At 38.0% G+C, this 16,608-nt stretch overlaps 1 protein-coding gene across 11 annotated transcripts in view; it reads left to right on the top strand.

Annotated features, from left to right (window-relative positions):
* LOC122560234 (nuclear receptor coactivator 3-like) overlaps positions 1-16,608 on the top strand; it is a 264,759-nt gene that overhangs the window by 217,537 nt on the left and 30,614 nt on the right. For all 11 annotated transcript variants that reach the window (XM_087994788.1, XM_087994779.1, XM_087994783.1 and 8 more), the window contains 6 exons: positions 1,240-1,428; positions 2,883-2,987; positions 7,568-7,708; positions 8,990-9,137; positions 10,549-11,863; positions 13,757-13,928. In XM_087994788.1, the coding sequence (XP_087850914.1) occupies positions 1,240-1,428; positions 2,883-2,987; positions 7,568-7,708; positions 8,990-9,137; positions 10,549-11,863; positions 13,757-13,928 (2,070 nt within the window). The remainder of the gene's footprint in view (positions 1-1,239; positions 1,429-2,882; positions 2,988-7,567; positions 7,709-8,989; positions 9,138-10,548; positions 11,864-13,756; positions 13,929-16,608) is intronic.

Raw genomic sequence — 16,608 nt, 5'->3', positions numbered from 1 at the left:
TCCCACTCCGCCAAGGATATGCAGGTCCTTGGCCTCCTCCATCGCCAGACCATAGCAACACAACACCTGGAGGAAGAGTGCTTTGTCTTCTGCCTAGGAATCCTCCAACCACAAGGGATGAATGCAGATTTTTCCAGCTTCCTCATTTCCCCTCCCCCCACCTTATCTCAGTTCCAACCTTCAGACTCAGCACCGCCTACTTGACCTGCAATCTTCTTCCCGACCTCTCCGCCCCCATCCCCACTCCGGTCTATCACCCTCACCTTAACCACCTCCCACCTATCGTGTTCCCAACGCCCCTCCCCCAAGTCCCTCCTCTCTACCTTTTTATCTTCGCCTGCTTGGCACACCTTTCTCATTCCTGAAGAAGGGCTAATGCCCGAAACGTCGATTCTCCTGCTCCTTGGATGCTGCCTGACCTGCTGCGCTTTCCCAACAACACATTTTCAGCTCTGATCTCCAGCATCTGCAGTCCTCACTTTCTTCTGATATTTCGCAGTAATACAGTAGCATAATTTGAATGCAAAGGTTCATGGAATTAGGGAGATGGGGTTGGAAGGACACTTATCAATTCTCAATTAAGCTGCTACCTTATCGGGTCATTCCAGTTTTGAACTTGCAGTACTCTGAAGTAGTGCATTATTTACCTTTGTTCTCTTGACAATGCAATGGAATATTAGGGGGTTGTGAATGCGAGTACTTTGTGTCAATGGCACTTGAAGAAATTAAACTGGATAAAAGGTGTTTTTAATTGTTGGAGCAATAAAGATACTCTAGTAGAGAAAAAACAGCAAAATAAAGTTTCAAAACATTGAAAGAACAAAAACTGTTTTGTACTCTTTTGCCTCCTTCAGTTTTTTCAATACGTAGCTCATTTTGAAGCAAAATGTTTTAAGATGTAATTGTTTCTATACTTTTCCTGTAAACTCAGTTGTGAATATTTTAGACAAATCTCCAAAAAAATTCAGAATAAAAATTTCTAGTGTATAAAATGATTGCTTTGTAAACTTATTGGGATAACGAGGCATAACCATGTATTGGAATTGGGGTTTGCTTGAGCAGTTTAAAGTCTTGTCATTGAGATGATACCTTCCATTAGGCATTAGCCTTGTCATAGATTTGGATGTCCTGGTTACTGGCAATATAAGCATATGCAGAACTTAAAAATTGCGTGTCTGATTTGTTCACCATTAACATTGCTATAACATTTCTTCTGACCAGTGTTCATTCATTTTTCAGTAAATGGGGTTTCTTGGACAAACGAAACACAGAGGCAGAAGAGCCATACGTTCAACTGTCGTATGTTAATTCAGATGCCATATGATTCTTTAGAGGAATCAAATGGAAATCCTGAGGCTCGTCAGAAGTATGAAACTATGCAGTGCTTTGCACTATCTCAGCCAAAGGCTATGACTGAAGAAGGTGAAGGTAAGCCTCTAATCTACTGAACCAATTTGACTTGTATTTAAAAGCTGAGGCAATTTGCTTTTATTAAAGTAAGTCATGAGATAATTTGCCTGAATCCTATCAAGTTTTGTGAAGTTTTCCCATTCATCCATGGGACGTAGGTGTCATTAACTAGGCTAAAATTTATACTTCTCCAAACTGCTTTTAAGAATGTTACATTGAGCATCCAACTAAACTGCTACAGTCCAAGTGTTGAAAGTACAGATACGTTGCTATTGGTTAGAGCTCCATCCAGGAGTTTCAAGCAAAGAAGAGTATTTACAAATTGAGGGGGAAACTTTCTGATATTTTTTCTCGCATGCTCCTGCTTCTCTTGTCTTTCTAGTTATTGGAAGTTGTGCATTGGAAGGTGTTGTTGAAGTGACCATGGCATGTTGCTGCATTGCATCTTGTGGTCTCAATGTGGCGGCGGTGTTGGACAAGGTGCTGATCAAACTTGGGAGTCACTTAGCTCAGTTGGCTGGACAGATGGTTTGTGATGCAGAGAGATGACAATTGCAGTTTCAACTCCCACACTTGCTGAGGTCATCAAGAAAGTCCCATCTTCTCAACCTCTTGCCTGCAGTGTGGTGGCACTCAAGTTAAATTCACCACTGGTCATCTATCTCTAATGAGAGAGCAGCACTATGATCCTCTGGGACTGTGGCGACTTTAAACTTTTTTTATTGATGAAACGGACTGCTTTAACTTGGATATTGTCAAGTGTCTTAAGTGTTGAGAACGCACTTTCCTAGTTAAGTGAGAGTCTACTTTTGATGGTAGAAAGGATTTGGGCCGTTAAGAGGTGCGTCCCTTTGAGCAGAATCCCTAACCTGTAACCTGCTCCTGTGTTATGCCTGATCCAGTTCTGTTTCTGGTCAGAATGTCAGTGGTAGAAGCATTGACAATGATGATTATAGTTAAATGTAAAAAGTTGGTGTTTAGATGCACATGTTGGACTTTGTGATTGCATGGGACTTGTAACATATGTTGCTACACATGATACCTTATCAGTCCAAACCTGAAAGTTACCCAGGGATTTCTGAATATGGGCATAGACTGCTTTATATCCTGTGCAGTGACAAATAGAATTGAACACTGGTGTTCCACCATGAAGGGAAATGAGGTTAAATCATCAGATACCTTTTAAAGAAAATGTTAATATTTCCTGTGATCAGAAAATGGACCATTTTCTGAACTACCCATTAAGCAGTTAAAAGAGAATTACATCAATTTCATAAATTTATAAATTTTCAGTGCAAGACATATTTCCTTTACCAAATAAAACATTTGACCTTCCCACCTTTTCCTCATAGCTTAGATTCTTGAAACCCAGACCATTCTGTGGCAAAGAGTAATATTGATTGTTTCTATAAAATGATTTAACCATTCCAACCTGGAAATTAGGAATGAAAAATTTGGTTTCACTGTTTCAGATCTGCAGTCCTGTATGATTTGTGTAGCAAGACGGATTACGCCAGTGGAGAGATCGCCATTTCCCTCCAGTCCTGAAAGCTTTGTCACAAAGCATGATATGACAGGTGAGCACTCAAAAAGAACCCTAATTAGTAAAAGGCCCATTTAACCTGTAAAACTTCTAAGTTAATGAATGTCTTATTTTAAGTTAGGTTAAAAGAAAGCTTAATTTATTTAATGTTATTCTTGTGAAACTTCAACAGCTGGAACCTCAGGGGATCTCCATATTCACTACACTAGCCATTTAAAAACATAACCTTGTGATAGATACCAGTGAAGCCTAATTTGTTAGTAAAATTGCTTTCTGTTTGTTGATCGTAATTTTGCAACTATCCTCAGGAACAGAGGAACAGAAGTAGATAATTCAGCCTGTTGAACCTGCCCAACCATTTAATACAATCATGGCTGATCGAACATTTCAGTGCCTTTTTACCTACCCTTAACCATAGCCCTTTATGCCATTGGTAATCTGAAATTATCCATTTCTACCTTAATTATACTCAAATACTGAGCTTTAACAGTCCTCTGTGTTACAATTGTCAAGGTTCCAAAACCTTGGGGGATGGGGGAAGAAGAAAAATATTCTCCTCATCATTGACCTAAATAGTATCCTCCTTTCTTCTTAAATTGTGTCTACTATTCTAGACTTCCCAATGAGGGGGAGCATCCTACCTGCATCTAGCTTGTGTATAGCTCACATTTCTTGAATTGTGATGAATACAGCCCCCATTTGCCCAATCTCTCTTCATTGAACAATCCACCATCTCATGATAACCAGGTCTGCTGAACCTTTGTTGGACTCTCTCTATGACAATAATATCTCTCCTGAGATAAGGAATCCAAAACTGCACTCAGGCCACCAACTGCAGTTTAACAAAAAGCCTGTAACACTGAAGCAAGGCTTCACTAGTCATGCACACAGCTCAAAGATGGCAGTTGAGTAGGACTCCTGAGCCAGAACTTGTCAGCTCCGACTGCTTTTCTTCCTTCCTTTCTTGTTTTTTTTTTAAGCTCTTTTTTCAGTCTTTTTGTCTCTCTAATCATCTTCTGGAGGAAGCTCAGACGTGGAGGGAGTGGCGGCGACAGCAGCACTGGAAACCAAGTGTGGGGATTTTGTCAATCGGCCATGAGGAGTTGGTGTGCCCTGGCAGAACTCTGGCAGTTGGCGGAATGGTGGAAGTTCCTGGGGGCCTAGAGTTGCACTAGACCAGGATTTTGGCGTTCGGTGAGATGGAGGCGTGGGGATCAAGAGATCAAGCCCTCATGGGGAAAGCCCAGTATGGAGTAACTGCAGACCTATAGCTAAAGATGGACTGTAATTTGGAACCTTTAACTTTTATTTCTTATTTACCAATTTGTACTGACAAGAACTGTAATATTGAACTTTTAACTTATTTCTTTCTTTTTCTACTCTTTACCAAAGATTTTGTACCTCGGTACTTTGTACCCGAGATGGCATCTTGAATGGCGACATTGTAAACTTTTCACTGTATTCCTGTATCCCTGTACTTAAGTACACGTGACAATAAAACCTAATTCTAATTTTACTCAAATGGAGTCGTACATTCGGTCCAACTTGTCCATGCTGACCAAGTTTCTCCAACTAAATGAGTCCCATTTGCCTGCATATGGTCCTTATCCCTCTAAATCTTCCCTATTCATGTACCTATCCAAATGTCTTTTAAACGTTATAACTGTGGCTGCATCTACTACTACCTCTGGCAGTTCATTCCACATACAAACCATCCTCTGTGTGGGAAAGTTGCCTCCCGGGTCCCTTTTTAAATCTTTAGTTTTGAACTCCTCAAATGCCCTCTAGTTTTGAACTCCTCAACGTTAGTAAAAAGACCTTTGATATACACTTTATCTGTGCCCCTCATGATTGTATGAATGTCTGTAAGGACATTTGGTCCCCACCTCCAAACCATTGATATATATTGTGAACAACTGGGGGCCAAGTACTGAACCTCTTGGTACCTAAAATTGACAGCCTGCCAACATGAGAATGTCCCCTTTCTATCCACTGTTTTCCATCTGTTAGCCAATCCTTAATCCATACCAGCATGTTATTCATATTGTGCTTTAATATTTCAAACGAGCCTCCTGTGGGGATCTTTAGGGTTAGCCTTCCGAAAACCTGAGTATACATATCTCCTTTCTCAATTCTGTTAGTAATGTCTTCAAATAAAACACCAAACTCATCAATTGTGATTTTCCATTTGCAAATTTATGCTGACTATGGCCAATCAGATCATTATCACTTATTATCATATCATTAACAATAGATTCTAGCATTTTCTGTAATCCTCTGTTTTCTCTCTTGTTCCATTCTTAAATTTGCTACCTGCCAATTTGCAGGAATAATTCCATAATCTATCGAATTTTAGAAAATGACTGTCAATGCATTGACTATTCTTTAAAGCCACCTACTTCAACACTCGGGGGTATAAACTATCAAGACTTGATCACCATTTCTTGACCGTTACTTAGTGTCCATTTTCATTGAGGAAAATACAAGAAATGGCTAAGTAATCGTTTACCTCCTCAGCCATTTCTGTATCCACCCCCCAATTAAAAACTCTCCTGTCTCTACCTATAATAGACCCACAATAGTTTAGCTAAATTCCTTTTTATATATCTATAAAAGCTTTATCAGCCGAAGTTTCTGATTATTTCTAGATTGCATTGAACTGCTATTCTTACTTTGCTGATCAGCTTCTTGATCCTCTGTTGCATTCTGAAAAGGTTCCTATTCCTATTTCTGGCAACTTTATAGACCTAACTTTTAATCATATGCAATCCATTAATCCTGTACATACAATTTCTTTTAAGTGTTTATTTTAAGTTTATTTTAAGCACTTTGTTTTTTTAACATTTTACTAATTTACACTTTTATTCAATTCTATCTTTGGATAGGATGCCTTATTCCATCTTTTCCTTCAAAGCTTAGTTCTGATTATTTTCTGGATTTCTCCTTCATTATTGTGAATACTGTCATGAAATTTGAACCCATTCCCCCAGATCATTAGCCTTTGGATCCGGGTTTTGGATTACTATTACAGTGCAGCCATACCAATCTAAGCAAATCATCTGATGCTAGTTATTGATTATGTTAGAACACGAAGACAGACAGCCAGACCGAATCAGCTTTCCTAACTTGATGTTGGCAAGACAGTAAAATTAAACTAAATAGTCTCTCTAATGGTTCCTAACCAGACTTCTGAAATACCAATTATGCAAATAATCAATTTCCAGACACCAGATTTGTATCTTAAACAAAAGACTTGACAATTCTTTAATTACGTGATAACTTTCATAAAGAGAATATTTAAACATCACAGTAAGCTGATTAACGTCTATGCTTTAAATCCAGTACATTTCTTTTCGTATCCCATTCACACAAAAGACAAGACAGTTAAACAAACACAGTTAAGGGGTAAATAAAATAAAATACCAAAGTTGACTGATTATTTGAACATCTTTCACAGCATGCTGTTTCACAGGCATAAATATGAATGCTTTGGCTATGTTTTGGTTTGAAACATTGATTAGATTCACTTCATTTCACCCAGGCAAAGGCAGCAATACTTCAAACTCCGTTTTCTACTGTTTCGGCTTCTGGAAGCTCTGTATCATACTGGGCAGGGAGCTTTCAATCTTGCTGTCTCAGTAGCATCCCAAAATCACCTCTCAGAAAACATAGTTTAAAAAAGACAACTTCAGTTCTGGTTCAGCCCTGTTAGACTGACTCTTGAGGCCTCAAGCATGGGATTTCCTTCAGGCTTACCAGAACCAATTCCCATGTACTAGCCTCTTTAACAGTCAACTCTGGTATCTGTTCCAACATAATGATCTTCCAGGAATTGCAATGTCCGTTGGAACTTTTTTAAATCAAGGTTCAGCCTGGAATTAGCCTTCAGGCCTACCTTCGCAAACAAATAAGGCTTGTTTAGTGTGTTCTTTTCGTTTTAACACCAGCTACTTCAAAGGCCACTAGTTATTTCCAGTTCATCATTCAAAATTGATATAAGAATTAGAAGCAAATAATGGAAGATCAGTGAGGGTTCGAACAATTAGATAAAAACAAGTCCCAACTGTCATCTTTCCAATGTTTGAAGCTCAAGACTTAAGATTGAGCATTTGAGGCATTAATTGCATCCCTTTTCGCAGCTTACTATTCAAGCTGAACCTGACAGTGTGTGATGTTGCGGTCAGTTCTATCGTGAGCTGAGTTTCAAAGTCTACAGCTGCCTGCTTTTATCTCCAAAATACTTCACAATTGCATTCTAAAATTTTATTCACTGTTGCTGAAATCCTTATCTGTGCTTTGGCAGGTTTAGGCTTGGTCTGACCGAGTAGTCTCCTCCATGCAGTAGGAAACTTGCTGTGCTCGTTGACTTGTGCAGACTTATTACAACAGTATCCTGACCCATTCTGATCACTCCCTGCTATTGATCTTTCTTTCAGCGAGCTCCTGGGTATTAACGGATTATGGTTAGCTCTGGACTACACCTGTCTCGAGGTTAAATATACTATACAAATACATATTGTTCTTTGTCACAATCCCTCATTTACTTCAGTTTTTCAAGTTTAACAATTGAACTGATTCTATGTTACGTGCCTTTTCTTTCTTACTCATTTTCAGGCAAGATTACCTCAATAGATCCAAGTTCCCTGCGTGCTTCAAAGAAACCGGGCTGGGAAGATCTTGTACGAAGATGCATTCAGAGGTTCTCTCACCATAATGATGGACAGCCATGGTCTCTGAAAAGACATTACCATGAAGGTGAAGTGCTAAAAAATGGTATTGGCCTAGAAAGAAGCAGTTATTGACACTGAGGAATAGATGCTCACGTAATTGATATTTCTAAGAAGAACTGAGATTGGCATGGGATGGGATGACAGTTTGATGAAAGACAGGACCAGCCCTCAAAAAAACAATTTGAATGAAATTAAACATCCTGTTATGGCTTAAAGATAATTTACTTCTGCACTATTTGCATATTTTTCTAAAAAAACCTGAAATGATTTATTACAATAAAATGCTGTTTGATCACACCTTTCCTGCTTTCACAGGCATGCAAAATCTTTCTGGTGAAGAGCCACCTGACCCAATGTTAACTCTGCTTTCTCTCCACAGATGCTGCCAGAGCTGTTGCATTTTACCAGCTGTTTCTGTTTATGTTTCAAATCTTTTGCCTTATTAAGCTTGTCCATCTAATAATATAATACTTAATTAATAAGTATCAATTCCCTACCTCTGCCTCAGCCCAAGCCAACATGACAGAAGTACATGATTATTGGGCAAAAATCCTTCATCAGGAAATCTGCTTTTACCCAAAACATCTATTTTCCTGATTCTCGGATGCTGCCTAACCTGCTGTGCTTTTCCAGCACCACACACTTTTGACTCTGATCTCCAGCATCTGTGGGTACTCACTTTCACCTAGAAGTACATGACTGTCTAATCTGGGCCTACCTTTTTCTGAGCTGGTCTGTTAACTTTGGATCTAGTATGTAGTGGCTGGCCTAATTACTCATCTAGTTCTTTAGCTGTTACCAAAGTGCATTATACCATGTCTAGACATTTCAGATTTCAATGTTCTGCTTTGCTTTTGTTTCGAGAAAAAAGTCATAAACATTTATACTATTAAAGAGAGCAAACAGGTAGCTGCTGTCTCAGTTTTAAAGCACTTTATCCTCTCCTTGTTACCCAGGTACATATAGTTATACTTGGTTCATTGTGAAACAAAGAGCTGTGAATGCTGCAAATCTGACACAAAAACAGAAATTGCTGCTGAAACTCAGCAGGTCTAGCAACACCTGTGTAAAGAAAGCAGAGTTAATATTTTAAGTGCTTTTTAACTCTTATTTTTCTTTGTTATCTTAATGCAAAGGAAAATATATAATAGGAAACATTGTGAAGAGGAGTTTGGAAATTCCATTGTTACTTAACTGACTCTGCTATTACTTAAATGTAATCAGCATATTGATTTAGTAGATTATGTTCTTAACTTTGGGGTGCATGGATGTTTGCAGAGTAACTTTTTTTTTCTTTCCTACTCAGCCTTTACGCAAGGTCAAGCTGAGAGTCCCCTTTATCGATTTTCCTTATCGGATGGTACAATAGTCACTGCACAAACCAAGACCAAACTTATACGCAGCCCAGCATCTAATGAGTCTGTTGGCTTTGGCTCTACCCACTTGCTGCAAAGGTACGGGAGTATACTGAAATTTGCAGCTGTGATAGAAAATAAATATTTTTGTTACTGTATCTTAGTGTAGCTTTTATATAATACTTATATTGTAACAGTCAGTCAGTTCTTCCTTGTATTTGAAGAGGTAGATTCATGAAGACCTATTGTGCAATCCACTGACTTCGCGTAAGTCTTTGACTTTCTGAGAATTACCGTGTCTGTGAATTCTGTTCTTTAGCATATCAATAGATGGACTTCATATTTGCACAGGTTAGCTTATTTTTAGCAATTCCTCACTTGTCAAATGAATTCCTTGCTTCCAACAAAGGCACTCTACATCCAAAGTCTCCAGTGTGGGGAAAAAAAATGCCCTCTTATAACATGGTTATTGTAGCTATGCCACTTGAGTTTATGCGTAAATGAATTTTCATGTAATTTTATTTAAGACTAAAATTCAGACTTTGTTTTATGTGATGTTTTCATTGTGAAATATTTCTCATCACTGTCAAAACAGATTTTGTATGGACCAGTTATTGAATTAAATAGAATTGAATTTATTGTCACGTGTACCAAGGCACAGTGAAAAGCTTTGTCTTGCGAGCAATACAGGCAGATAACAGTTAAGCAGTATAGATAAGTAATTAATAGGTAAACAGCGGCACAAACAAAAACACAGGTACAGGCGAATGTTAAGAGTTTGTCAGTCCATTCAGTGTTCTAAGAACAGTAGGGTAGAAACTGTTTCGAAACCAGCTGGTGCATGTGTTCAGGCATCTGAAAGGGAATGCAGATTTTGTCAGTCCAGGATCCAAGCAGTACAGGAAGACTAGTTGCAACACCAGGTCATGCTTTTGGGATTTTTATTTTTAAAACAAATTTGTAAATAAACCTCCATCTTAAAAACAAAAGTTGAATTTTCTGAAAAATTGGCATTGGTTGCAAATGTTCCAAAAGAACTGATTTTGCTTTTGTATTCTGCTGATTCAAGTTGCAGCAATGCAGCTTATTTTACCTCTGCACATTCTTAGTTGTATGACGTTTTCCTTTGAGGAATGTCAACATCATAACGGCTATAATGATTTTTGCTTATCAGCTGTTCCACTGTGAAAGCTTTAACTCAAATGCACTAGATTACAGCCTAATAACTAACTCAGAAATTGTAAGAATCATTATTTCTTTCTTTTGGTCTGTTAAAGCTTTGAGGAGTTTAAAGGTAGAGCTGAAGAGAGAATGGAGATCTTGAGTGAGAGAATAGGGTTAGGTACGTCCAGAATTTTAATGGCAGGATACCAAAATGTGAGATTTAATACATTTTGAATAAGATACTATAATTATCAATAAAACCAATTCCGTTTTTAGGCCTTCCCAATGGAAAGAGTCTAATTTCCAATATTGAATCTAACCCCTAATAATTTTTTTCTACTTATAGGGAACAGAATGGTTGCAGACTGAATCAAACCAACATGGGGCAAGAAATGATGAAAACGCTTGCTACAGCAAGCACAAACCCTTCGAGCAATATGAGCATATCATCAGGGGCAACAGGACAGGGAATGCCGGTGCAAAATAATATGAACTATGGTGCAAATAGTTTGAATGACCCCAGTTCTATGGGGCAAATGGGACGGTTTGGTGCAGCAGGTGGGACAGCTGGTGCAATGAACCATGGGTCTGGTATGCAGACTCCTAACTTACAGGGAAACAGCTATGCACTCACAATGAATAGTCCCCCACATAGTAGTCCTGGGGTGAACACAAGCCAACAAAATCTGATGCTTTCACCAAGGCATCAGGTGAGTCCACGAATGGGACCCAACCAGTATTCTTCAGCTGGTGGAATGCAATCACCAGTGGGGCATATTAACAGCACAGGCAGTAGCACCTTCTCTAGTAGTTCCCTTAATGCACTTCAAGCCATAAGTGAAGGATTGGGAGTTTCACTCCTGTCATCACTATCATCACCTGGTCAAAAGATGGAAGCTTCCCCAAATGTGAACTTGCTCCAGCAATCAAAGATGGGTAGCATGGATCTAAAAGATTCACCTGGCCTTTTTGGGGAACACAACCAAGTTGAGAGCACAGTTGGTCGGCCAGAAAGCAGAGATGCTCATAGTGAACAGAAGAGCATCAAGGAAGGAAATTTAAACCTTTTTGGTAATAACGACAACATGGAGGGCCAGAGAAAATTCCATGAGAACAAAAACAACACCAAGCTGTTGCAATTACTGACCTCCCCTACGGATGACATGGGGCTAACGTCTTTAACAAACCCTAACTTGGATTCCAGTGTTAAGGACTCCTCTCCTGGCATCACAAGTCCAACAGGGGTCTCCTCAACTTCAGCTTCAGCTGGTGGCAATGCTGCTGCAGCCACATTGCATGGTTCTTCTTTACAAGAGAAACACAAAATTTTACACAAGCTGCTGAAGAATGGAAACTCACCTGCAGAAGTAGCCAAGCTTACTGCAGAGGCTACAGGCAAAGAGTCTTGTCAGGATTCGGGAAGTATGACACCAGTTGGAGATGCTGTGATCAAACAGGAACAGATGAGTCCAAAGAAGAAGGAAAACAATGCACTACTGCGATACCTGTTAGATAAAGATGATCCGAAAGAACTCACTTTAAAGGATATTAAGCCTAAAATTGAAGGAATGGACAAAATGGATCCTTGTAATGCAGCAAAAATTTCAGGTTCAATGCAGGTGAAAGATGAAGTGCGCATCAAAACTGAACCAACTGACCAGGTGAAAAAGAGATTGCAATTTTACTACCTGATTATGTGAGATGCAGAGCTTCATGTTTTATAGCCTATGGTGTTTTATTGCTTGTATTGTATAGACATTACTTATTGGGTGATAGGTAGAGTTTGCTATTGGATATACAATACTCTGAGAACCCTAATAATAGCATAGGGTGTGCAAGAATTCAAATGTAGAATTCTGCTTCCCCAACCTCATTTTTTTTCTTAATTGCACACTTGTGTTCCTACTTCCTTCTACCACACGCATTCAACAATCAGCTGTGGAAACTGAACTTAATTTATCATTCTGTAATGTGAAACAGATCTATCCTTACTGAAGGAAAGTTGGCCTGTTTCAGATGGTAAAGCAGATATCCTAACTTCTTTGATAGTGTTTCTTGATTATATCTTACTGTGTAATATGGCACAATCTGATTTTTAAAAAGATAAAGACATGCTTTGGAATATACTGTAGGTTGCAGCATATTTTTTCAGGTTCTGATTGTCGCCTGTTGATTGGCAACAATAATTTCATTAATTTAGCATGTTTACTTCCTGCTCAAGTCACCTGATAGTTATACATTACATCTTGATGGAGAATGTTTTTGGGTTTGGCTGCCATCCAGAACTTTGACCAGAGTGGGTGTTAGCTAACTGTTAATACTCGGAAAATATCATCACTTAATCAATTGTATTCTTATGTGAAAGCACACCAACAGACCTTTTAGTAGAATTACTGGTAACAGGCAGAAGCAAAACCTGAGTGTGGTGCTGGAAAAGCACAGCAGGTCAGGCAGCATCTGAGGAGCAGAATTGATGCTTCAGGTAGAAGCCCTTCATCAGAAATTATTTTATGTAAAAACTTTGTACATGATTAGCTTTATTTAATGAGAAATATGTCATTTGTCACCAAGTATTGTGGGCATGCATAGATAGTGAAATTCAATTCTCCAGGAATATACATTTAAAAAAAATTGGTGACAAGAGAAAGATGATCCAAACTGAGAGGTTCACAGTACAATTAATGATGAAGGGCTTTTGCCCGAAATGTCGATTCTCCTGCTCCTCAGATGCTGCCTGACCTGCTGTCCTTTTCCAGCACCATACTCTCGACTTTAATCTCCAGCATCTGCAGTCCTCCCTTTCTGGGTGATGTGCCCCAGTATTACCCTGAGTCTGGGAACAACAGTACTATGATAAACAAGCAAAAACGTGGTTGATTCCCTGCTATTCAAGGGTACAGAGGCCATTTGTAATTTCAGAGCACTTGCCCTTGAAGAGATCAGTTTTACTCTGTATAGACTAATGGGTGACCCTGAACCCTAAGGGGACAAGCGCACTTCTTGGGCGCATTAGGTGGACCACATTCTCATGTGTATTTGAGCAAACTGTTCAGGCTAATGCCAAAATAACATTTAGATGACCCTGAAATTTCAGATGGGTTGAGACAGGAGCAGCTGGTAGTTGATTAAAAGTTTCATTCTGCTCATTTTCTGTTCCTTTGATCTGCACTTGACTTAATTGAAATATTCACTCTCTCATTGTACTGTGAACCTCTCAGTTTGGATAACCTTTCGCTTGTCACCATTTTTAAAATAATTTTTTTATCGTATGTTCTTTTGAGAATTAAATTTCATTATCTAACCATGCGCACAATACTTGGTGACAAATGACCTATTTTCCATTAAGTAAAGCTAGTCATGTACAAAGTTTTTACATAAAAGAATTTGAAAAGTTGCTTCTGTCGAATTCCCTCTCTAAACAAAGTAAAAAAATATATTTAGGTACCTTGTGCTTTGAGCAGTTATTGTATTATTTACTGTAAAATTGTAGTCAGACAGTCAAGGTGGGCCTTAAACTCCTAATATTGATGTTTTTCCTATATTTTATATTTCAGACGAGCAATGAATTGGACACTTTAGATGATATTTTGGGTGATTTGCCCCAGTATTACCCTGAGTCTGGGAACAGCAGTACTATGATAAACAAGCAAGCAATGTTTCAGGATGTCATGGCATTTGAAAGAGGTCATTCACCTTCCCCAGGAACATCAAAGCAAATCCGTGGCAGTAAGTTGATAGTGGATTAATTTTCTATATTAAGGAAAGAAAAGCTGCACCACCTCCTGTCTAAGGCTGATAATATATATAGCTTTAAACATGCAGGAAACATTCACCTTTAAACTTACATTTTAAACGAAGTGCATCCTAACCGAGATTGGACTATAGAGCTGAACTGCCAGAGAAATTTTGAGGGTTGTGATGATTGATGATTTGATGGTGAAGAGAGGATGCATTAGTTAGAAAAGACATACCAAAATAGTTTAGTCAAAAAGGGAGCAAGACATACGAACATGCAAATTAGGAGCAGGAGAAGGCATTTCTTCCCCTTGATTCTGCTCTATCATTCAATAAGATCAACCAGCAACCACCAATTTAACTTTTGACTTTCTTGGCCAATCAAGTATCTACCTCTGCCTTAAAATATTCGATGATCCCACTTCTCAACTCTTTGGGGAAGATACCCACAGAGATTTGGTTGCTGAGATTTGGTTATGGGTTGTCATGTTTTGTGTGAAGAAGTCTCTTTGGGAATGTTGGGTGGAATATACTAAAAATCAGACAGTTAGGTGGGGAGAAAAGCTGTCACATACAGTTCATGTGATATCATTTAGTGGAGAATTAGTATGGTATGTTTTATTATTTTGCTCAGTAATTGTATATAATGTCTAAAAGATTCTTAGTTTTGTCTAGATCTTGATCCCAAAACAAGGCACACAATATTTCTGTTTTGATGTGGTTTTAAGAGAATTTGGTGATAGCATAACTTTGATAGTATTTCTTTCTTTAAATCAACATCTTGTGACAGGTAATAGACTGTGATTCAGGTCTCTGTTCACATTACCTTACCCTTGGATTTGAGGCTTCCCTTGAATGGAGGAGACAAGTTAAACTAAAGATTGCCTTTCAATGACAGAGAACTTTCTTGGGCTCTCTTACCTCAGTTTCCCCTTTGGTGCTGGAAAGAAGCACGTTTTGACAAATGGCCATAGACCTGAAAGTATCCTTTCATACAAAACATGAAGGTTCAACAACAAAGACTGGAGGATCTGAGCAAAGTCCCTTCTTTCTGTTCCCTGGGCAGGAATTGACACTGGAGATCTTTTGATCATTGTTTTTATACAATTCCCAAATACTCCTGTACTTAGCAATCATCCCATCATTTGTTGAAGCGCTTATTTTCCATACACCAGACACTGACAAGACACAGTCTTGCAGCAAGGATATGTTGGAGGCAGGATAATTACTAGAATCTGAGGTACCGGCAAGTCCATCTTATTAGATGCTTAAGTATGCTTCAGGTATATCTGTCTTCCTAGCACCCAGATAAATGATGGGAAGGAGATGGTAAAAATCAGCTGGTATCAGCAATACATTTTCTTTAAAATATTACTTTTGAATAAATTTGAAGCCTTAAGTTATGCGGGATAGAGAATTTCTTGGAAAGTGACAGGTTCATCCTCATATACAGTATTCACAAATATAAATTACCTATATTGAGAAATAGAATTTTGAATTTATACTGCAGTCAGTTTATTTTCAAAACTATAATAGCCAAATAAACATGCTTCTTTTCTTTTTGTGGTGTTGAACTTATTTGATATTGCAAATTCTTTCCTGAAATCAAATGTTGATTACTTATTCAGGTTATGAATTATTAATTTCTTCTCTGAATTTTTAGAACAGAGACTTTACATTGCAACCGACGGTTTTTTAAAAAGTCATGTTTGAAAATGCAAGCATTTGATTTCAGTAGTGTCTTTAAAGTCTTCAGAGCATCCCAATCTATTTCACATCTAATTCATTACTTGCAAGTGTCATCACTTGTTTTGATAAATGCCAGTTTGAGCACAAACATCAATGAGATAAACTTGGTACTTTATTTTGGTAATTGGCTAGAATATAAATTTATCATAAAGTGCAGTGATGAAGTTGAATCCACCTACAGAATCTTTACAACCAACTTAGGTAGGGCGAGGCAGATGGGTGATTGCATTTTCTGCATTTTTTTTCCTCGTAGTTCAAAAGCTATTCTTGCACAAGCTATTCTTGCACCTTCAATCTTAATCATATAATGCTTTTCTGGTTCAATGTTGTACTTCCATTAATATCGGCTTGCATTTGAAAAGGGAGCATTGATGGTTTTGCTCAAGAAATAGTTTTGAGCCAACTGATGGAAGGAAATTGAACTGCTGCATGGTTAAAATTAAACTCCTTGATTAATTACCATTATTACTAGCTTCCCTAAATCATTTTTACATTAATATAACTGTTGTGCTTGAAAAACGTTTAATATTTTGTGTTTATTACTTCTGTAATAGTTGACAAAATATTTTATCAAAAATCACATCGATCCATTTCTGACCCTTCTAACCTGCATACTGAGCAGAAATTTTCATTTAATTATTAAGAATTACATTTTAATTTCCTTGCCTTCGCTTACTTCAAATACTAATACAAAAAACGGAAACCAATTTAATCGGTGTAATAATTTTTATTTAAGAGTTCTTTATAGATATGGAAAAACATAAAAGAAAAGTCAGGAGAAGATCATTGGAATAGAACTAAATAACTCTTTGAGAGCGATGTGGAGACTTGATGCTTAGAATAGTCTCTCTAATTGTAATGCTCAATGTCTATTATAGAGATTTATTCTGTTTTCTCTATTTTTCCTGGGATAGATTCGAGG

This window comes from Chiloscyllium plagiosum, unplaced genomic scaffold (genome assembly GCF_037043375.1).
Source record: "Chiloscyllium plagiosum isolate Xiang-an unplaced genomic scaffold, Cpla_swu_hap1 HiC_scaffold_15, whole genome shotgun sequence".
In the NCBI taxonomy this organism is placed as follows: Eukaryota; Metazoa; Chordata; class Chondrichthyes; order Orectolobiformes; family Hemiscylliidae; genus Chiloscyllium; species Chiloscyllium plagiosum.
Note: the sequence above shows the minus strand (reverse complement) of the source record. Positions and strands in the feature narration are given on the sequence as shown.